Here is a 22,653-nt window from a genome sequence, read left to right as displayed (position 1 = left end):
GCACCCTCAGAGCATCAGTGCTTGACACTGGGCAGGAGTTTGGCAACTGTTAGGTGTGAGTCTCAGGACAGATCCTTCATCCCAGCTCAACAAAGATGGACCAGAGCCCAGTATGAGGTCCCACAAGATTCAGGAATATCAGAATAAGAGAACAGCCCATTAAGCTAAGGAAAAGGTAAGAAAGATAGAATCTGAGACACAGAGCCCACACAACAGGGTCACATGGCCATAAAAGAGCATAGGTCCAGAAAGTAGGTTAGAACAGGGATGGCAAACAAGGGAAATCACTGGGCCAGCTTTAGCCAATGGTGAGTGTTAGCAAAGAGTTGTAAATACACTGAGGAAGATGAGGAGCCAGATCAAACAGGGCCCTGGCAGAAGGTACAGATTCTGTTAAGTTCGACCACAAGGGAAAAATATATGCTATATTGGGGCTGGTGAGATGGCTCAGTGGTCTAAAGCACCTACTTAGAACAAGCTTAGTAAAGCACAGGGACCGTAGTTCAATCCCCCAGCCCCACATGCCAGCCAGCCCTGTCCCCTGGTGGGCTGAGCTGGCCACACACTACACACACACACACACAACACACACACAAATTCACACACACACACACACACACACACACAAATAAATAAATAAATAAATAAATAAATGCTATATTATTCAATGCCCCAGCTAACTACAAGAAAGTCAAAAACCCTTAATGAAACCCACACTAACCTGTATAAAGGCGATAACACTTTCCTGAGCGGTTGCGTCCACCACGTCCTGCTCGTTGGTTGGCTGATGCTTGGGACACAGGCACCACCACTAAGCACTCAATAGCTGTCCTGGGATTGTAGGCTCGCAGCTTCACAAAGCCGCAGTCAATCACATATACAATGCCACTGATTGTAATGGAGGTTTCTGCCACATTGGTAGCCACTATCACCTATGTTCCACACAAAAATAAGAAAAATCATTTTATTCTTTCACTTTAAATAAACTGTTAAAAGTCTTAAAGATGTAATGATATTTCAAATACTGCAAATGTGTATGGCAGTTGCAGTCTCTGGGCCACCCTGAAGTACTTTTCTTTAGGTATTTGTATTTTATTCTAAGTCCACTGGGTGCTGCTGCTACTGGAGGGTTCTAAGTAACAGTATATTTAAGTGTAAATAAATAATAATCAGAACTTTTTTCAGGTACTTTACATTTTATAAAATCATTTCATAAAAATCTCTTGAACACGTTTATATAGCAGAGAGTTAAGGTTTCACATTATAAAACTGTCAATCTCAAAGTTATTACTATTTATGTCTTACAACTACAAAAATCAAGGCTTGAGGTTAAGTAATTCATGCTGGAGCACACAATTCAGCAATGAAATCCAGGTGTTCTGAAAGGCTGGCTACAATTCATGTTTGCATACGCAGACACAGGTTGCTCTATCCCGCTGACGGAGCCAGTGGATACCCTCTTGTAAGTGGCCCCAAACTGTGAAGGGGTCCTCAGTCCAACTGTCACCTACTTTATTCTCTGGCACCTATTGTGCATTCCTAATGTAACAGAATGAAGAAGGCAGAAAAGCCCTAGGGGAAAGGGAGCAGAATCAGGCTGGCTGACAGAGGGCTCCTTCTAACCATGCTCCTTCCCACCACACCGTTCCCCACCCCAATTTTAAGGCTGGATATACTTAAGCCACACCTTAACTGATTTAAACTTGGCTCTACAAGCAAACTGACACTCATAATGAATGATCTAGAAACACCAACATCCTCTAAGGCAGTCCCTTAAGCCAAGATAGTATCATGTCAAGGAAAATATCAGACAGATAAAAGGGAAGTACAGAGAAGTCACCTGCTCTGAGTTACTCTTCTTTGGGGCAGGTTTAGCAATCTTCACAACACATTATTTATTGTATGCTTTTAAGATCTACTACAAAAAAAAAAAAAAAATCTACTACATACAGATAGCTTAGTGGACTAAAGCGCCTGCTTAGGCAGAGCACAGTGGCTGGAATTTGATCCCCGGCATGCTGTGCCAGCCCCACCCCTAGATGGCAATTGAGACTAGACATGGTGGTACACACCTGTAATCGCAGCACTTGGGAGGCTGAAAACAAGAGGATCACTACGAGCCCAATCTGTGCAGTCAGACCCTACAGACCCTATACTAAATACATTAAAAAAAAAAAATCTAGAAATATGGGCCTAAAATTCTGAAAGAAATTTTCCTGCTTAGTAAGCTCTGTCTCAATTTTTAAACATCTTTCAGTGTATGGCAAAGGGACAGGAATACAACTATAGATGGCTGGAAACACCTTTGGTCATCAAGATAATCTCACCTTTCTCACACTGCGTGACACTCTTTCAAACACTTTCATTTGCTCAAAGGAAGGCAGTCCTGCATACATGGGGAGAACCCGGAGGTGTTTCTTCATCCCAGTGCGAGCTAGTGCTCTGGCCTGCTCAATCAGCATTGACACAACAGTTTCTACTTCTTCCTAGACATTGACCCAGGAACCAAAGAAATGAAGATCAATCTGAATGTCATGTTATCACAGCAAGACAATAACAGTTGATCAGGATTTTAATTTGGGTCAGATTCATGACCTTTAATCAGATATCCCACTCTAGGATAATATTTTCAGATGCTACTATACAACTGTGCCAACGAAATGAAAACTTCTAACTGCAATATTAATTACTAAAATCAAGCTATCTGCAGTAATAGAATTATCAATAAATAGACTACTCATTTTTTATGTACTGTAGCAAACAAAACCTTTTCATGCATAGGAACAAGTTGTAGCCAATAAAATCATTGCAAGTTTTTCCCAGAAAAAAGCATCAAAGGCAAAATATGTTTGGCAATGCAAAAGACTACAGCTGGAGGAGGGTAATTCTGAACAGTGTCACAAACTTGATGCAGCACTTAGGCTTCTTTGGTTGTTTTTCCAGTAACACAAACACCTGAGCATCCTCAGAATGAGGTGTAAAGACGTCACAGGGACAAGGGGTCTAGTACGGGGTGGTAGTAATATGTATGCAGCAAAACCCATCTCATGTACTACTCAACATTAGCAAACAAAGCCCAGTAAGTCCACTATCTCATTTATTTTAGCATGAGCTGGTAAATCAAAAATATAATTAACTCTTTTGAGACAACAGAAACTCGCTAACAATCCAGTTGTTAGATGAATGACATCAAACCCAATATTTCATGCAATTAAATAGACGCAAAATACAATAAATATGAAATAAATGTCTAAGTAACAGGGCTCTCTATTAATTCTGAAGCCTGTTGTTTTATTATACTGAATTACAATAAAAGTTGGGATCTAGTTTTTAATTTCAACTCTAGATGCGCCACTCTAGGATATTTGACCAAATGCTACTGAACAGCTGTTGCCTTACACACCTGCTCTTCACAGACTTCCAACAGAATTACCTGGCCAGTGAGAAAGGCTAATATGTCTCCATCTCCCTCTGTCTGGTGAATTTTCACCACAGTGTCCACAGTTGATTTGACATAATCTGGAACAGGACTGAGAAGATGTATGCAGTAAGTTCATCATTAGAATAGGCTTGTTAATCAACAGTCAATTACCCTAATAACCTGGCAGCAAAATCTCATCAAAGTTAGTTTGGGCTTGCCCTACATGTAACACAAATAAAATAAATATTCACTCTTTTTTTTTTAAATGAAGCATTTAAAAATAATTCAAAATTACTAAGACTTATATTTGCAAAACCCAGAAAGATTATATACCCATACGTACATATGTGCTATTTTACACATGCAAAGATGCCAGGCCACAAAACTGGGGGTTATGGCACTAGCATTGAGATTCGTGTCTTCTCAGTCTATTTTCCCTGCCTGGCATGAGCAACAGAAATGAGCTGGGTGAAAAGAGGTGGCAGACATGGTCCCACGCTAGGGCAACTCAGAAGTCAGATTCATAGCTCTGGATTTATGTCACTGGACCTGGTCTTTGTTCATTCAATGACTAGGCATAGGAATTAGATTAGCCCCTTTTTTACCCAAAGGATCTCCTCTCTAAAGTGCCAACAAGGCCTTCTTGCTAAGCACATAGAGAGCTGAGAATGAAATGACTCAAATCACAGTAGGACTATCCTCCCTGATGGACATCCTTCAAAACCCAAGTTCAGCAAACTTTCAAGCCTCGCCTTTCTGCCTAACACCACTTTGCTCTTTTAACTGAGTAACCAATCACAGATCCATGCAAACTGGCACACTACTGTCAAGAGTTTGAAATAAATGCAGCAAGGTATTGAGCAGGGTTCTAGAACATTCTGTCAAGGATAGAAGACACCAATATGCTCCTCACCACCCTCAGCTGGTAGCAGATGCACTTCCCCTGTAATTCCACACTATAAACCTAAGTTTCTAACTGCCATCATCAACAATCAAGCATCATCAAACCTTTGTAGATAAAATATATCCACTGGAAATGTTCGTCCTTCCACTGTAAGGATCACACATGTATCCCTGGTCGGGTCACTGGTTTCATTTTGATTAAAGAAATCTCGAAATTTCTAAAAAAACAAACAAAAATCATTTCTCTTTCTCAGTAAAAAATAAAAAGGATCACGGTAACTCACACAATGAAAAAATATAAAACTGGTGGAAGAGAAGAGGTGAGTAGTAAGGATTAGATATCTTTAACAACAATTATGTACTATAAAATAATTTTTAAAATTTACATTTTTGTTGAAATTGTGGGGAAGCATATTTCAGTGACAGGTACCACTTGAAAGGCAAGTGCTTATTCTACTGAGCCATCTCCCCAGCCCCTAATAGGTACCACTAAAGCTTTGACAGAAGTAACAAAGATTAGATTTCAAAAATACATTGAACGGGCCAGGGAGATGGCTCAGTAGAACAAGCATTTGCCTGGCAAGCACAAGGGCCTGAGTTCAACCCCTGGTTCCGCCAAAAAAATAAAAATAAAAAAAAAATTAATAAAAAATAAAAAATACATTGAGTGGTGCATCTGAGGTAATATGTAACTGTATTACTTATTTTATTCTTATCCTCTGTAGTTTATTCAACTAAAGATTAGGTCAATGGTGTGATCCAAGCTCAATATAAGCTAAATCAGAAAGATGTATACCTCTAACATGGACAGCGTAGATCCAATCAAACAAGACTGTCTATTTATAAAGGAAATTTTTATTTCTGAACAGTAGGTATGTTCCTGATACACACTGACTAAAACTTCCCAAAAACTTTGAGAGACGGTGCTTTCTCCATCTTTACACGCCCTGTGGATGTTCACACAGTGCTCTGCATGAGGAAAATCGCCCATTGTATCTCTCCCTGTCGGGAGAAGTGGCTGTAGCAATTTCTGGCAAACTGATGGTCACATCCTACTCTATGTTACTTGAGCACAAGACAAGCAGCCTAAGTTAGGTCTCAAAATTCTGTCTGATGACAAGGGACATCACCAAATACCCCTTATTGGAAAGTGTCCATAACATACATGGAGAAGCTGACAATGGGAAGAGCTAAGTCACTGAATAATCACACTGGCAGATAACACTAGACAGGAAACTACTCATGCCAGAGGCTGAAAGGACACAGACATTCAGTTTGGTGGAATGCTCAATTTTTTTTTTTTTTTTTTTTTTTTTTAATTCTGAGTGACCTTCCACTCCCTAGCTATTCCACTTCCTTGACTTCATTGTGTAGCTGCAAGGCTTATTTTATTTTCACTTCCCTATGTTCTGTTTTGTTATGGTTTGTATACAGGTTCCCCCCACCTCCCAGCCTCAAGCGGTCAGGGGGCAGCTTCCAGAGTTTGTGACTGATTATTGTGGATGTTGGGGGCTGCATCTGCTCTGGAGCATGAAATGTGCATTACAATGTAAGGAGGGGAAAGAGGCTAGCTAGCTGCCTGAGATGCTGCCACTCCCTCTACTCTTTGTTCTCTACCATATGCCACTCTGCCTTGGAGCCAGCTGAGCATGGACTGAAACCTCCACTACCTGTGAGCTAAATAAACCTTTCCTTCCTTCATTTTGGGTGTCAGGTATTTTTCCCAGCAACAAGAAAAGAGTAACTGAGACAGAACTTGGTACCAGGAGTGGGTTCACTGCTGTGACTAAAACTGATTATGTAGATTATAAGCTTTTCAGAATGGCTTATGGGAAGAGATAGGAAAGGTTCAGAGATTTCATTTACAAGAGACGTATTGGAACAGCTTTGGCTGTTCTGTATGGGAGATTCTGGTCACAGTGCAGAAGATCAGAATGCTGATAGAAATCCTGCCTGTAAAGACCAGGCTGAGGAGGCTTTTGCTGGGAAGAAGGACTATACTGGCTGCTGGACTCTAGATGATATGTGTTATGGCTTGGCAGAAAGTCTACATTTTGCTCATGTCCAGACTTTGCCTAAGACTGAGATTAAGTGTGATTAATCTGGCAAAAGTAATGTCAAAGCAGTCAAATACTGAAGCAGTGGAATGGCTATTGTTGGTGGCTTTTAGTCAGATTTATATTGAGAATCAAGAGCAAAGAACCCAGCAAGATGATTTAAAATGTTCTGAGTCTGGCCAAAAAGGAAGCACCAATAAAACCATGGACTTCAAAGATAGAGCTGAGAGAATTTCCATCGCTGGGAAGGAACTACAGAATGGAAATGATGGTCTGATGGCATCACAAGAAGCAGCAGATCACCACCCTTTGCAGCCTCAGAACTGCAAGGGTAAGGGACTTTGCCTTGAGGGGAAGCCACAGAGTCCCATGTTCCAGCACAGTGGAGGAAGCTACAACAAGTTCCAGAATGGTGCCAACATTGAGAATCTGTTCCTCAGAATCAGGTTCAGAGTGCTCAGAGATCCAGGCACTCGAACCCTATAGCCAAGAGAGAAGAAGGCCTGGCTACTGCTCCAGCTGGCAGCAGCCCCTGGCATCATCCACACAACACTGGTTTTAGACATTTGCAGAATGCAGGAGTTCTGAGGTTAAGAAGGCTTTCACCTCAATTTCAGAAGGCCTGGGAGGCCAGGCAGTGTGCCCCAAGAGAGCACTGTGTAAAGCTGTGAGTGAGAAGCCTATTCAGTGGAAACGCCCCCCGTCCCAAAGTTTGGAAAAGCCAGAAATGTGGATTATCTGAGGAAAACTTCAAGGAGGGAGCAAAGCCAGCCTAAGAGAGAAGACATGGGAGCTACCACCAACAACACAGCCATAGAGGTGGAGCCACATGTAGCTCATGATTTGCCAGATTGTAATTGATGTTCCACATGAAACTACAGGACTTAACGTTTGCCCTGCTGGATCTTGGACTTGTGTTGGTCCCAATGCTTTGTATTCCTGTTTGTACCTTCTGAAATGGTAGTGTTTATCATGTGCTATTGAATGCTCGAAGTTTTTAACTTTTCATTTGTACAGGGGCTCATATCAGAGTTTGCTTTTGATCTTGGAGACTTGGGACTTGGACTTTTCAGCAAATGCTGAAACTGTTACGACTCTGGCAATTCTCAGAGATGGACTAAAATGCCCTTTGCATAAAAGGATGTGCATGAGTCTTTGGGGGTGTAGGGGCAGAAAATTCTGTCTCACATACTCCTCTCTCATTCCTGGGACAAATACCCAACATTCAAAATGAAGGAAAGAAAGGTTTATTTAGCTCACAGTTAGTGGAGGTTTCAGTTCATACCCAGCCTACTCCAAGGCAGAGTGTGGCATATGGCAGACAGCAACCTTTCATGGTGGCATCAAAGATCAAGAGAGCAAAAGGAGTGGCAGCAGCTCAGGCAGCTAGCTAGCCTCTCTCCTCTCCTCATACTGTACTGCAAATTACCTGCCCCAGGGCAGGTGAAGCACGCACACCTAGAATAATCAACCAAAAACTCCAGAAGCTGCCCCCTGATTGCATGAGGCTTTGGGGGGACACCTATACACAAACCATAACATTCTGTATACAAAATATGCCCATCCTTCCTTCTAGCCACCCTAAACCCCAAAGCTGATCTAATGAATGGCAGCAGGCACAAACAGATTTGGAGGAACTTCTAAAAGAGCCCACTGGATTTAACACTAGGCTGCCACGCTACACATTCAGCACAGGCTGTTTTTGGCAAGAGAAAGCACAGATATCGGAGTGTCTCTTGCCAACAAAGCGAATCCCATGACATCACCCTTCACTTTTCCTTTGGGTCAATTTCCTTCAGTCACTTCAGCATTCCTGAACCCCTATAACATGCAGAGGATAGACACATGTGAAAACAGAACTCCCACACCCTTCCCCAAATAAACAGTTCAGGATAGACAAATGTACAAAAAAAATTACCTGAGGAAAACTGCCTGTCACACCACAGAACTGCTGCAATTTACAATGTGATTATAAACAGTTACAAATGGTCAGTAACTACTGGCTTGCAGGGAAGGCTTTAGAGAAGCAATTCTATTCCTTGATTGAGCCTTAAAGGACCAAGATTATGACCGGACAGGATGACACAGGATGTAGATTAAGATGACATAAAAAGGGTCCTGGCAGGAGAGAGACCAACATCTAAGGCAGGCTACCCAACTCATAAATTAGTGCTCGCCTATAAAATGGACAAACTGCTATCCATCTGCAAAGTGGTTGCAAGGTTCAAGCAAAGAACGTTTGAGGGTCCATAGCACAGGTCTCGCCTACGACAGGTCTCAATAAGGGACTGCAGGTATCACTCTCAAAGGGCTCAAATGCCCTGCTATGTGGGCTCTGTACTTGCTGGGCAAGACTCGGGCAGTAAGGATGGCCCTTATATTATCAGATCGGGCTCTAGACCCTAGGCTCAGGTGGCCATTTTGGAGATAGCAGAAATAAAAGATTGGAGGCAACTGGACTAATTAAGGGAACAACGAACAGTTAGGCAAGAGGGTGAGGGTATGGATTCATGCAAAGCACGTCAGAAGCACAACTGCCAGGACAGGACCCGACAACCAAGGAGCACAAGTGCACACATTCCTGTGAGGAGAAGAAGAGAACTGCTTCTTAATCAGGGATGAAAACTTTCTAAAGCAGTAGTGGAAATCTTGGGTCTGTGATCATGGGAAAGGGCCTGAGACCAAACCTGAGAGTCATGAGTTTCAGTGGTCTCTGACCAGTCAGTGGCTGGACAGCAAAGGCTGGAACACACAAGCACAGTTAAGCACAAGGCATCAGATGACTCGAGGTCACAGCCACGGGCAAAGCAGAGGAAGAGTAGCTAGAAAAGGAGGAGAGAAGACATGGCAGGACTCCACAAGCTACAGGCAGAAAAGAAAGATTTCAAGAAGGGCTCAACAGAGAGAGCTACATGTTACCAACCAGGCACACAGAATGGAGAGGTGCTATCTTGCTGCTGTTGGAGTGGGTGGCTACATCTCAGATACTTAGGAATACATGGTGCAGAAATGGAGAATTATTCTTTCAAGAAAAGAAATGCCATGCGTACTGCGAAGGTACAGGAGCCTTATATTTAAGATTTTTATCCTTTATCTTCATTTGGAATATAAAATAAAAATAAAAGCAAATAATATCAACAGTACCAATTCAGGGCAGAATCAAAGAAATGGGAGTGAAATGAGCTCCACACACTTAGAAAAAGAAGAGTATGAGTGGGGCTCAAAGGAAGTAGAGTCACAAGACAAAGAAACACAGACATAAAAGAAGAGGACAGTCTGAATGATGCGGACATCTGCTGGGCTGTCTTCCAGCTCAACCAAGCCAGGAAATTATTTGATCAGTCCCATCATGCCCTGCTTGTCTCCCCCTCCCCACTATAGTCACTTATGATATGACACCAGGGCATGTGGTCTAACAACAGCGTTGTCGCTCTAGGAAACCTAGAGACTATCCTCGGACCCAGCAGATAGGGGCAGGGATGGGTTCTGTGCACCCTTGCCTTATTCAACATTGTCTTCCTCATTCTCATACTTTCACACAGGAACTCACATACCACACCCACATGGACCTATCCACCCCACCACACCCACATGGACCTATCTACCCCACACCCTCACCCTGGATAGACCAACACACCCATCCTCAGTTGAGGAAAGAATGAGAACTGAATGGCCTTAGCCTTGCCTCCACAGGCCCAGGTGAGTACTGCTAAAGTCCCAGCATGCCCTGCAGCACCTCCTACCAAGGATGACAAACCTCCTACCTCCTGCCTTCCCAGCATGTTTGTTTAAAAAAACAAACAAAAAGACACTCCCAGGATGTCACTTGCATCAAACTGAGAGAGACAGTGTTTTAAATCTCTATGCCTCACCAAAAGACAATGAATAGCAATTGTGAACAACTATCAAATATCAATTAGCAATGGTTCTAAGAAAAGACCCAGACACTACAGTGAGTAACAAAACCTGTTTGGAACAATTGTAGAATTGTTTAAGAGGAGAGAAGAAGCTGAAGAAAATAAGGGGTAAAACAGAGATGGTCTGTGTAACTTGGCCAAGGAGCAGGGAATTGGGAGGTAAAGTCAAGGACCATCCTCAGAGTAGCATTCAACAGACACCATAAAAATGAGAATCCACTGGGAAGGGTAACAGGAGCTCTACTCCAAAGGCTCTCACAGCCAGCCTAAAACAACAGGCTGTGAAAAACTCTGAGAAAATGGCCTGAGTACACATGCAGATAATTCTCATAGCCATACTAAACTTCTTTTACTCTATTCAATTTGTCTGTATTCTTGAAACTGCCCAAAGACCGAGAGAAAGCCAGGCACTAGACCTTCTTCATATCTCTTCTGGATTACAGAAGTGGCCTCATGACTGGTGTCTTCATATCTATCACTGAGTTTTCTATATAACACATACAATGATCTTTCTTGAACTCAAATAAAATAAAGTTACTTCTCCCCCGCCCCCATGGCTCCAACCAGGTATACCATGAAATCCATTGTTCTTTTCCAAGTCATGAGCCCTTCTGTCATGGAACTCATCACCCTCCATTTTAATCTCCTATGACTTCCTGTTTAATTAAAATATATTCAATCCAGGTAGCTACTCTGTGCCAGACTAAGAGCAGGAATAAAAACATGAGTAAGACAAAGTTCCAAACTTCATGGAGCCTACATTTTAGAAGGATTTTTTCTTTTTGGTTGGCTCAGAATGCCTTCAGGGTAGTTTGGCTGGCTGGAGTTGTGGGGATCGAACCACAGCAACCTGAGGCTGACTGCTTTGTTGAAGCAGCCACTTAAACAACTGAGCTATGGGGCAGGCCCCGAGCCTACATTTTAAAGACAGAAGACAAACACCTGGATAATGTACGTGAAGTTAGGGTGTGGCAATTGCTAAGTACAAACACAGAAACTTAGCCTAAAAGCATAGAGCGCAACAGGAGCAGTTTTAGAAAAGGAGACACGTCTGACCACATCTACAATGAAATGAGATAGTCTGAGAACCATCAGACTATCTGAGGGTAAATGTTCTAGAAAAGAGCTCCATTCCACCTCTAAACAGAAACATGCTTGATGCCTGCAATCCCAGCACTTGGGAGGCTGAAAACAGGAGGATCACTACAAGTCCGATCTGTGTAGTAAGACCCTGCAGACTCTGTACTAAATACATTAAAGAAAGAAAGACAGACAGACAGACAGACAGACAGATATGCTTGGTTCTGAGGGACAGCAAGGTAACCACAAAGTGCGGCTGGAAGGGAGGAAGCAAAGGGAAGAGCACAGAAACGATAAAGTCAAAGCCATGGGTGGGCGACAGATCATCTTTGGAGGCCGGTCAAGCAAGGTCACACCTGAAGCTCCCTCATCTCAGTTTCTCACTACTGCGATTTTGAGCATACTTAGGGAGTCCTTCCCAGCTTTGTCCATCTGGAAAAGTGTTGTGGATCATTCAAAAAGGCCCAGCTGGGATGTAACTTTCTTGGTGAAAGTTTCTGGAGCCCCCTCACCAGCAAGCCAGCATTAAGAGCTCCTCCTTGGCAGCCTCAGCACCTTACACACACTACACAGTAAACATCTATTTATGTATCTGCTATCTTCAGGAGTCCACAAGGTATGAATCACCTGGAGCTAGTACAGTGTTTAGCATATGTAAATAGCAAGGGCCCAAAAATATTTGTTGAGTTGAACTAGGGTTTGGAATAAAATATTAGTCATCAAGAGAAAAAAATAATGTAAATACAATAATTTATAATCATATGTAGAAATAATTATATGTAGAGAAAATTCTTCAATTATACAAAAACAACTAAATGTATTTACACTGCCATCATAAATACATTCAAGAAATACAATCAACACTGAAAAAAGTAATGAAATGAAGCTGCCTATGTGGGGAGAAAGGTAGGATGTAGAGAAACAAGATGAGTGGGTAATCATGAACTTCTTAATTAGAGGCTAATTTCCACCCACAAGCTGAAAAGGAGGATCCTCTGATCATAAGGAATCTAGGACAGCAGATGGCCCCAGAATGGCAGGCCACCCTGCCAAAGATGAGCACTCGCACATGTCACTTCGCAAAGATATGTTCAATAATGTGCATGCTCACAGGGGAGAAAGAAAAATGCTTTTGCTTGTACCTCTGCATCCAGAGTAGCTGAAGCCACAATCAGTCGAAGATCTCCCCGCTTCTTCTGAATCTATAAAAGAAAGCATTAGGAAGTAATGACAACATTATAAATGCTAACAGAGGGCCAGCGAGACAGCTCAGCAGACTAACTGCCTGTTCAGGCAAGCGCAGTGACCAGTGTTCATTCCCGGCAGCCCAGGCCACATCAGCCCTGCCCCCAGGGGTGCTGAGCCGGCCACTGAGACCGGGCACAGTGGCACATGCCTGTAATCCCAGCACTGGGGAGGTTGAAAACAGGAGGATCATTATGAGTCCACGCTGCATAGTGGGACCCTGTACCAAATAAATGAATAAAAGATTTTTTTTTTAATATTTATTTTTATTTATTACATTTATTGTGTGTGTGTGTGGCCAGCTCAGCCCACCAGGGGGCGGGGCTGGCTGGCATGTGGTGCTGGGGATCGAACCGTGGTCCCTGTGCTTTGCCAAGCTTGTTTCAAGTAGGTGCTTTAGACCACTGAGCCATCTCTCCAGCCCCAGAATAAAAGATTTTTTAAAAACCACATAATCCATTCACCTAGGTAATCCTCTTCTAGGTATCTTCCCAAGAATTAGTCATCACATTACAATGATACATCCATTCCTATGCTTATAGTACCATAATTTATAATAGCTAAATCTTGGAAGTAGCCTGTATATCCTATATCATCATTTAATAGATAAATGGATAAAGAAAATGTGATATTTACACACAATGCAGTCCTTCTCTACCATGAAGAAGGATAAATTTGAGTCATTTATAGGAAAATGGATGCACCTTGAGACCGTAACGTTAACTGAAATAAGTCACAAGGTTAAATACGACATAGTTTGTCTTATATGAAAACCTCAAAATGTAAATAAACAACAAAATAAAAGCTAATAGGAAGTAAGGAGATACAGATTTTGCAGATGGGAATGGGCTTAAGAGTTGAAAGGAGAGGGGAGAAAAAGGGGGAAGGAGTAGAGATGAAAAAGAAAGTAATACACATGTACCAAACTCCCCACAAGGAATGTAATCATTGCATACTTCAAACAACAAAATAAACTAATACCAAAAAGTCAAAATACTTTCTACAAGTAATCTTTTTATAAAATTTAGTGTGATCCATACACATAATGACAGAAATATTTTTAAAGTAGTAAATTAAAACCAAGGATAAAATAAAGCACTCTTATATACAGAGAAAAAAGTACATGAAAAGCAAATAAATAGAAATACAGACATTAACAGTTTTTTTAAAGAAAGTGATGATCAACAGGAGAAATCATCAAATAAACTTCAGCAAAATCTACATTAACAATTAGGATTTATTCTTCACCAATCACATCCCAAGGATTTATTTTCCAAGGCTAATACTCAGTAGAGTCAAAGATGTGAAATAGGGCCTTACGTTATACTGTTATAACCTGGTAAGAAAATTTCTCATAAGCATCAAAATGTCTCATCTTTGGCCACGTAACACAGTAATAATGCAAGTTACAATAATATAGCATCTAACATATTCCAAGTTGTCCTACTCCAGAGCCCTGCATACAATCATGCACTGAACTAAGATGTCTGGGTCAGAAGGCCAGGAGTATCTGAAACGCAGCCCACATCCCTGACTTAGCTACAGATATCTTTTCCAACGTGGGTGGCTTTTTCTTATTTGCACAAATATATCTCATAGTCTAGCTGTGATGTCATCCTAAAAGTTGTATTATCTAAGTCCCGTAACAAACTATGACACAGAGCAGCTCTGTCCAACAGAAATCACCTCCAGGGTAAAGAGGTTCCTTATCCACACTGCAATAACCACTCACCACACATGGGTACATAGATCTTAAAATCCAGTGTGATTATGGAAGTGAATTTTTAAATTTTGATTCTATTTTAGTTAATTAAACCTAAACAGCCACAGATGGACAGTGGCTAAAACACAGCAAAATGTACCAGCACAGTAATAGACACATTTTTAAAAGAGAATATAAAAAAAAAAAATTTAAAGCATTAAAAATGATACAAAATTTCAAAACAAGATGAAAGGAATTCAACAATGGTTGTTATATTGCATACTATTATCTTCAAAGTAGTTGTGCAGATTACCAGATATGACCATGCAAAATTGGTCAAAAACTAAGCATTAACTATTCCTTTCAATAAACCAATAGACCTTTCAATAAACCAATTAGTAGCACAATTATCTGAGCTATCTTATGTGTATATACATATTTGTCTTTTTTCTCTTCTTTTTCTCCTTTTCCTCATCCCCTTGTTTTTCTTCCTTTTGAGCAGTTTCTTTCCCTCTCACAGTATCTATTGCACCTTCTGGATTTTATTTACTCTTTCAGTTTCTTACTCTAGGGAGACAATATGATGTTTGCACATGCAGGTCTGATTCATTTCACTTATGACTATGGTCTCTAGTTACATCCATTTACCTATAAAAGGCTCAAGTTTATCTTTCTTTATATCTCAGTAATACTTCAGTAGAAAGAGAATTTATATCCAGGCAATATGGTCCAGGACCTGTGATCTTAATACGTTTATCTACTACTTCTTTCTAGCCTCTTGTCATTGGGAATTTGTCCAAAGACGATAATCAGGAATAGAGACAGGGAGTGTAGAGGTAAGGACGAAGCAAAATTAGCCATTAACTGCAATTGTGGCAGCCAGATAATGGGCACAGAGTTCATTATAACCCTCTTTCCACTCTAATATATGTTTGAAACCTTAAGGAAAATTTAAAAACAAAAAAACAACAACAACATAATTATACGATGCTCACTACAAAAGTACTTGAAATATATAAAATCTAACAGAAGTTACATTTCTTGTTATATAGGTCTTGCTTTATCTTGGTCTTAACCATCCAGCAGAAAAGTATAAAAGTGAGGTATAAAAAGCCATATTAATATGCTGAGCTGTAAGAGGCTCAAGTCAACAACTGCTGACATTGCCAGGCCTACAGATAACCTACAACTATTATGGACTACTGGACTATATTGGATTATTTTGCTGAATTCATGCACCTACAATATTTAAATGGCAATGGCATACCATCTCTGACAAAACTAAACAAAAAAAGGGCATATAAATGAAGAACCATTTTGTATCTGTATATACAAAATAGTTACGATAGATATACAGCTACTTTGTCTTAATTCAGTGAGAAGAAAGATTTGTACTAACAGTGTTTGGACAGGATATCATGTCTGCATCTTGTACTATGAATAACCACTAAGAAGACAACAATATGCAATGTACTAATTATTGAAACTGTCCTACTAACCTGTTTTGAAACTGTCTCATTGCTATTTGTTTCTCAACAAAATTAATAAAAAATAAAAAAATATATAAAATCTAAAAATCCAGGTAAATGCCTAATAGGAAAAAAACTAAATATGATAGAAACAAGTGATTATGTAGCTATTAAAAATAATGTCTTCAGCCAGACATGGTGGCACACACCTGTAACCCCAGCACTCAAGAGGCTGAGGCAGAAAGACTGCCACAAGTTTGAGGCCAGCTTGAGCTAAATAGTGAGTCCAGGCCAGCTTCAACTTTACAGCAAGCCCATCTCTAAAAAATATATAATTTTTTTAAAACCCTACCTCCAAGCACTTAAGAATATTATCAAAGAATATTTAATGACAGAGAAATGATCTTTATATGTTAAAAGAAATGTACAGGCCAAAGAGGAAAGTGATTGATGACGTAGAGTGTGCCTAAGGAGAGTCACATGGGGAGAAGACACTCTCTCAGGCTTTCACAGAGAGCACATTGGCCAAGCAATGGCCGTGACTCATCCACATGGCTGCACTGATGAAGGTTCTACAATCTGAGGTACAGGATCTCAGGACAAATCCTGAGGGCATTTCACTGACCTTCTCAGACCAAAAAGCTACAACTCTTGTTGCATAGGTCCTGCTCTACCTTGGTCTTAACCATCCAGTAGAAAAGCATGAAGACAAAATATAGGAAATAAAGCCATCTGTTATGTTGAGCTGTGGGGGACTCAGGTCAATAATTTCTGACATTGCCAGCTAAACAGAAGACCCAATGCTATTATGGGCTACTGGACTCTTTTAGAATATTTTGCTAAGTTTACACACCTATAATATTCAATAACGGAACTTAGAAAAAATGGGGTATACTGATGAATGTCCATTTTGTATCTGTGTATTCAAAGTGGTTAGGATAGATATATAGTTGCATTCTCTTAAGGAATAGAATGATTTGTTCTAATGGTGTTTGTAAATAGGATCACAAGTCCGCATCTTATACAGCAATTAACCACTAAGAAGAATATATGCAGTGTATTATTTGTTGAAACTGTACTTCCGATTTGATTTGAAACTGTCTCATTGCTATCTGTTTATCAATAAAACTTTGGAAAAAAAAAAAGAAATGTACAAAATGCAAATTAGCAAAAACACTATTTCCCACTGCACAAAAATGGATTTTTTTACAAACAGAAAAGAACACATCAATATTTAAGAATAATTTTATTTCTAGGTGGGTAAGATGATGGATGATTTTTTTTTCCTTAGTATTTTGTTGGACTTTCCAAATTGCTAGTTACATGGAGCTGGGGAGATGACTCAGTGGAATAAGCACTTCCCTGGCAAGCGCAAGGACCTGAGTTCAATCCCAGGTTCCAGAAAAAAAAAAAAAAAAAAAAAAAAAATGGTTGACCAAATTGCTTGTTACTTCCCTGATCAGACAAAACAAAGACACAAAAAACAAAATTTTGGCCAGGCATGGTGATTGCAAACCTGTAATCCCAGCACTCAGGAAACAGAAACAGAAGGATCATCATGAGTTCAAAGTCAACCTGGGCTATAAAGAATTCAAGTCCTGCTCAAACAACATAGTGAGATCCTGTCTTAAAAAACAAACACACACACACACACACACAAAAAAAAAAAAAACGCAAAATAACTCTGGCAATGGATCATACCTTCTTTAGCAAGCCAATAGCAATGTCAGTATACAAGGTCCTCTCGTGGGCTTCATCCAACATGATGGCACTAAGAACAAGAGGGACGCTCCTGTGAGCACCAAAACAACAACCCCACATAATCCCATCCACCAGAGGCACTTCTAAGTACTGAACTCTCATACAATACCTCAAATCAAAAGGAAAATTAGTTGCTCTTCTTTAATACTGAGGTATAATTCTTACGCTAATAAAAATGGTGACATCAATCTTGGTTTAAAAAATGGTGATTTAGGGCTGGCCAGATAGCTCAGAAGATTAAAGCACCTGCTTAGGCAGGCAGAGGGACCAGGGTTCAATACCCTGAGTGCCATGCCGGCCCTGTCCCCAGGGAATGCTGAGACAGTGATTGAAACCATGCCTGGTGGCCCATGCCTGTAATCCCAGAGCTTAGGAGGCTGAAAATAGGACGATCACTACGAGTCTGATCTGTGTAGTGAGACCCTGTAGACCCTGTACTAAATACATTTTTTAAAAAATGTGATTTAGGAATGGCAAGATAGCTCAGCAGACTAAGCACCTGCTTAGGAAAGGAAAGGGACCAGGGTTCAGTCCCCAGCACCACATGCCACACTCGTGTCAGCATATCCCTAGGTGTGCTGAGCCGGGCCACCGAGACAGAGCATGGTGGCACACATCTGTAATCTCAGAGCTGGGGAGGCTAAAAACAGGAGGATCACTACTAGTCCAAGCTGTGTAGTAAGACCCTGTAACAAATACATTTAAAAATAATAAAAAATTTAAAATGGAGATTTCTTGCTATCTTTAAAGAGCTTCACCAACCACACTGGATTCTAATAGGATTTAATAGTTGCTTTTCAACAGCAATATAATCTATAACCCTATAGACTACATAACAAAGCCAAACTATCTTAAGATTGGTAAGGTATAGAAACAGCCAAAGAGTCAGGCTCGTCACAGGCATGCATAAGGGAGTCAAATGTGCCATCCTTTTCCAGAATACTACAGACCAGGGGCAACTTCTATGTTGTGTATGGTCAACAAAGACACACTGAGGCAGAAAGTAAGAAATATTTATTTGGACTTTGTGCACTGCATTCAACAAAACACTGCCCAGCTAGTTCTCTGCTACGCTGTGTGACTCTGCACTCACTATCCCGTGATGGAACACAGACAAGATAAACAGGCCAAGTGTATTTTCATTTATTCATGCTTGTCTCCTTATGTTTCCATTGTTTGTGGTCTGCAGGAGCCAAGCTATCTAAACTCAAAAAACATCAAGGGTTGAAAAAGTCATGGTCAAGAGAAAAGTTCTGGGCCAGCTGAGCAGAGATATGAGTCTCAGTTAGTAATAAAACTGCCTCTCAATCTATCTGTGGACTTTGGAAACCGCAGGAAAATTATCATAGGAAAAACACACTTACCTGTATTTTGTTAACAATGGATCAATCATCATTTCCCTGACTAGCATTCCATCAGTAAGAAACTAAAAATAAAATATGAATTTTTAGAAATAATTCATTTACATTGTACCACAATTAATTTTTTTTTAATTTCAAGGGGAACACTTTGTAAAGTTGAAGTCCAACCTCTTTACCAACACATGTACAAAACAATTCCAAGAAAAGACTGAGGAAATGGCCCAGTATTTTTGTTACCAAGTAGTGAAATTCTTCACACACACATACACACACACACACACACACACACACACACAATTTCAAACATGGGATACTCAGTGGGGTTGAAAAATCTTTTAGCAGGACTTCATCAACATTTATTTTATGAACATTAACTAATTCCCATTTCCTCTGGGCTGAACATCTGGTATTACTGATGAATAGACAATGAAGATAAGCATGTGCCTACCCCAGCAAATATATGAGATTATCATTTTTTTAATGACCACTCTTTTTTTTAAAAGAGAATACAAAATAGCAATAAAAAAATTAGAAATGATACAGAATTTCACTAAACAAAGTAATATGAATTTGACAGTATTTGCCATATTGGTAGTGTTATCTTCAACTTAGTTGTTTAAATTACCAGATTATCATTCTTTAACATCCCAAAGACTAAAACTACAGCTCTTGAAGTTAAGCTCCACTTGCACTAGTTATTTTATGGAACTTGACAAGGTCAAGGCTAAGAACATGGGCTGTGAAGTCAGACTGCTGACTCCTTCAACCTCCTAGGTCTGTAACTTTTTCATAATGTAAACCAAGGCGAAATCTTACTTGTAAATTCCCTTCTAAGTTAACACTCAGGGGTTCTATGCAAGATTTCTGTGTTTCCCAGCAGACTAACATCCCTAAGGGACAGCATGATTTCCCAAACTTCCAACCATGGCCTTGGTCTATCTCTTACTTGCTGTATGAAAATTAGACAAACTCTTATCTTCTCTGAGGCTGACTCCTCACCTGTAAGGTAAGGTAATACAAGAAGCTACTTCACAGGGCTATCACAAGAACTGAACGAGACAGTATACATAAAGTGCTTAACACAGGACCTAGCACACAAGAGAGTGGTCAAGAAATGTCAGTTACCATTTAGGATTAAGGAATGTTTATTAAATGTTTCTGAAATATTCAGTAATGACTGGATGTTCTTCCTATCACCCCAAAATAAATTCAGTATATTAACAAGGATAACCACTCTTAGTATGCTGTATCTTAGTATTTTTACTTTTCTTGTTTTAAAGGCAAGATGCATTTCTACCAGTTTGTTTAGGCCTGCTGCCAGCTGTCATACACATGCACAGAAATCAACATGAGAACTTGCTACCAGTTACAAACCAGTCAAGAATTGAAAGCCTTGAAGTTATAACCAATTAGAACACAAAACCTTCTCAGGAAGGAATCAAAAAAGAATCATCTGGTTACATAATAGACTGACAACTAGCTTATTAAATATATTTGATGTGGACAGTTTAGTCTCTTTAACTGGCAAAATGCATGTCAAAAGTAACAAGACACAAATATTTACCAAACTCCATTCTTTTCCACTACATTATTCATTTTGCTGGTTTATCTTCAATTTTCCTATTGCAAACTGAAAATTGAGATTCTAATGACCAATCTTTCATCTCTTCAGAGCACTCCATTTATTGTTTTACTGCACTACCTGATTAGACTTTGATTCCAGTATTGGTGTAAATAATAAGTGCCCTGTTGAGATGATGATACACTGATTACCACTGACACTATTTTAATATTAGCAATTAGGTCAAATAACACAGATAAAATCCACTGTCAGGTAAAAATAAAGCTGTAAGTAGTGAAAACATCATTTATGAATTCTACATTGGATCAACTGTATCAATTGATCCCACTTTGTCCCTGTTCTTAAGTCTTTTATAGGCTGATTTCTATATTTAGACAACTATATGAGTCAGTAGAAAAAATAAAACACTCCGAAGAAGGACAACTTTGAAACAGGTACTATTACCAATGGGTAAATAACAGTAAGCAAGGCCAATGCTTCAACCTCCCAAATATAAACCTCTTCAAATATAAACCAAGGATAAAATCTTACTTTCAAGTTCAGATACTCTTCATCCATATTCACACTAGCAAAAGCAGCTTGCACACCTCACCTTAATCCTCGTAGCCAGTGGGTCGGTGCAGTCATCGAAGCGGATGCAGTAGCCCACCTCATGGCCCAGTACCGCACCCCTTTCCTCAGCTACTCTCCCTGCAACCTTTGGGAAAAAAGATCATGCTGAAAATGAGACATGGAAAGCACTGCACAGAGCGGTACTACAGAAAATCTGAAGGTCACTGGTCAAGAAGTACGTGAACACTGGAAAATGAGAAGGAACAAAATGCATATCAAAAGTCACTATGGAACAAATATGAAAAGTTCTACAATGTACTAACTGATATAGTGATGTACCTCATTTTATTCTACCACACTCTTGCACTACATACAGGAATACAAAATTTTTTTTAAAAAATCACAAAAAGATGTTATAAATCACGTTCAAAAAGTAAGCCTGGGATGTGTAGCTCAGTGATAGAGTGCTTCTTAGCATGTACAAGGCCATGGACCCATCCTCAACACCACAAAAAAATTAATTAACTCAAAAGACTTAAGGCAATGACAAAAACTATGAAACAGATATGCCAAAGTTATTTAAGATAAGCTAAGCCATAAATTCAGCTCTAAGTGTGGTGACAGCACAAAAGAAACAACAAGATTCATTCTGCTCCTAAAAAAAGAACTTACCAAACAGGGAAAACTATTCCTATCTCCATGGTTTAAAATAAAGCACCTTCCACTGGATTATGAAAGCATAATAGGAATGATCAAACTCAATACTGAGCCAAATTCCTTTTGTCTTTGGAGGCAAAAGTATACTACTCAAGAGTCAGATACTTAAAACAATGCTCAAAAGTGTCCCAGGGACCAAAATCCTTGAAAGGGAAAATGAAGACAAGAAAGCAGATGGAGGGGTGCAGGGGTCAGACAAGTGCACGCGAAGATTAATAAGGAATTCAAGTTGATACAGTAAAGGACAAAATAATATGTATGTGAATATATAGATATATATATTACAAAATAATACATGAGGATTATAAACTATAGAAGTTCACCTGCCAATATATGATAAATAAAATGTGAGTATAGGAAATGCCAAAAGAAAAAATATTCAATAATGGGTGCAGTAAGGGGATATAGCTGTGGTAGACTATTTGCCCAAGTTGCATGAGGCCCTAGGTTCAATCCCCAGCACTGGGGGGAAAAAAAAATTCTACCTATAGGTAAGATCCCTGACCTACTCCAAGAATGTATTTAAATAACAAACATAAGCCAGATGCAGTGTCTCATGCCTCCAGCTACTCTGGAGGCTGAAGTTATTAGACTATGAATCTGAGGCCAGCCTGGGCAACTGAGAAAGACCTTGTCCCAAAACTAAATATATAAACAAACTTAAAAGTAGAAGAGCAGTAAAGTTCAATCACTTAGCTTAATTTAAAAGAAAATAAAGTCTCACACTCACTATATAAATTATCTGGGGGCTGGTGAGATGGCTCAGTGGTCTAAAGCACCTACTTAGAACAAGCTAAACTAAACAAACCACAGGGACTGTGGTTCAATCCCCCAGCACCACATGCCAGCCCCGCCCCCTGGTGGGCTGAGCTGGCCACACACACAC

General features: G+C 40.0%; 1 protein-coding gene across 7 annotated transcripts in view; it reads right to left on the bottom strand.

Annotated features, from left to right (window-relative positions):
- The window catches only part of Dhx35 (DEAH-box helicase 35), an 86,304-nt gene that overhangs the window by 36,817 nt on the left and 26,834 nt on the right, over positions 1–22,653 (bottom strand). For 6 of the 7 annotated variants that reach the window (XM_004630905.3, XM_012514679.2, XM_023714888.1 and 3 more), the window contains 8 exons: positions 21,091–21,195; positions 18,920–18,981; positions 17,496–17,565; positions 12,521–12,580; positions 4,430–4,542; positions 3,434–3,530; positions 2,328–2,486; positions 722–932 (listed from right to left, as the gene is read on the bottom strand). In XM_004630905.3, the coding sequence (XP_004630962.1) occupies positions 722–932; positions 2,328–2,486; positions 3,434–3,530; positions 4,430–4,542; positions 12,521–12,580; positions 17,496–17,565; positions 18,920–18,981; positions 21,091–21,195 (877 nt within the window). The remainder of the gene's footprint in view (positions 1–721; positions 933–2,327; positions 2,487–3,433; positions 3,531–4,429; positions 4,543–12,520; positions 12,581–17,495; positions 17,566–18,919; positions 18,982–21,090; positions 21,196–22,653) is intronic. The other variant, XM_023714884.1, reaches the window with a different exon arrangement.

Source organism: Octodon degus, unplaced genomic scaffold (genome assembly GCF_000260255.1).
Source record: "Octodon degus isolate 3935 unplaced genomic scaffold, OctDeg1.0 scaffold00037, whole genome shotgun sequence".
Lineage (NCBI taxonomy): Eukaryota > Metazoa > Chordata > Mammalia > Rodentia > Octodontidae > Octodon > Octodon degus.
Note: the sequence above shows the minus strand (reverse complement) of the source record. Positions and strands in the feature narration are given on the sequence as shown.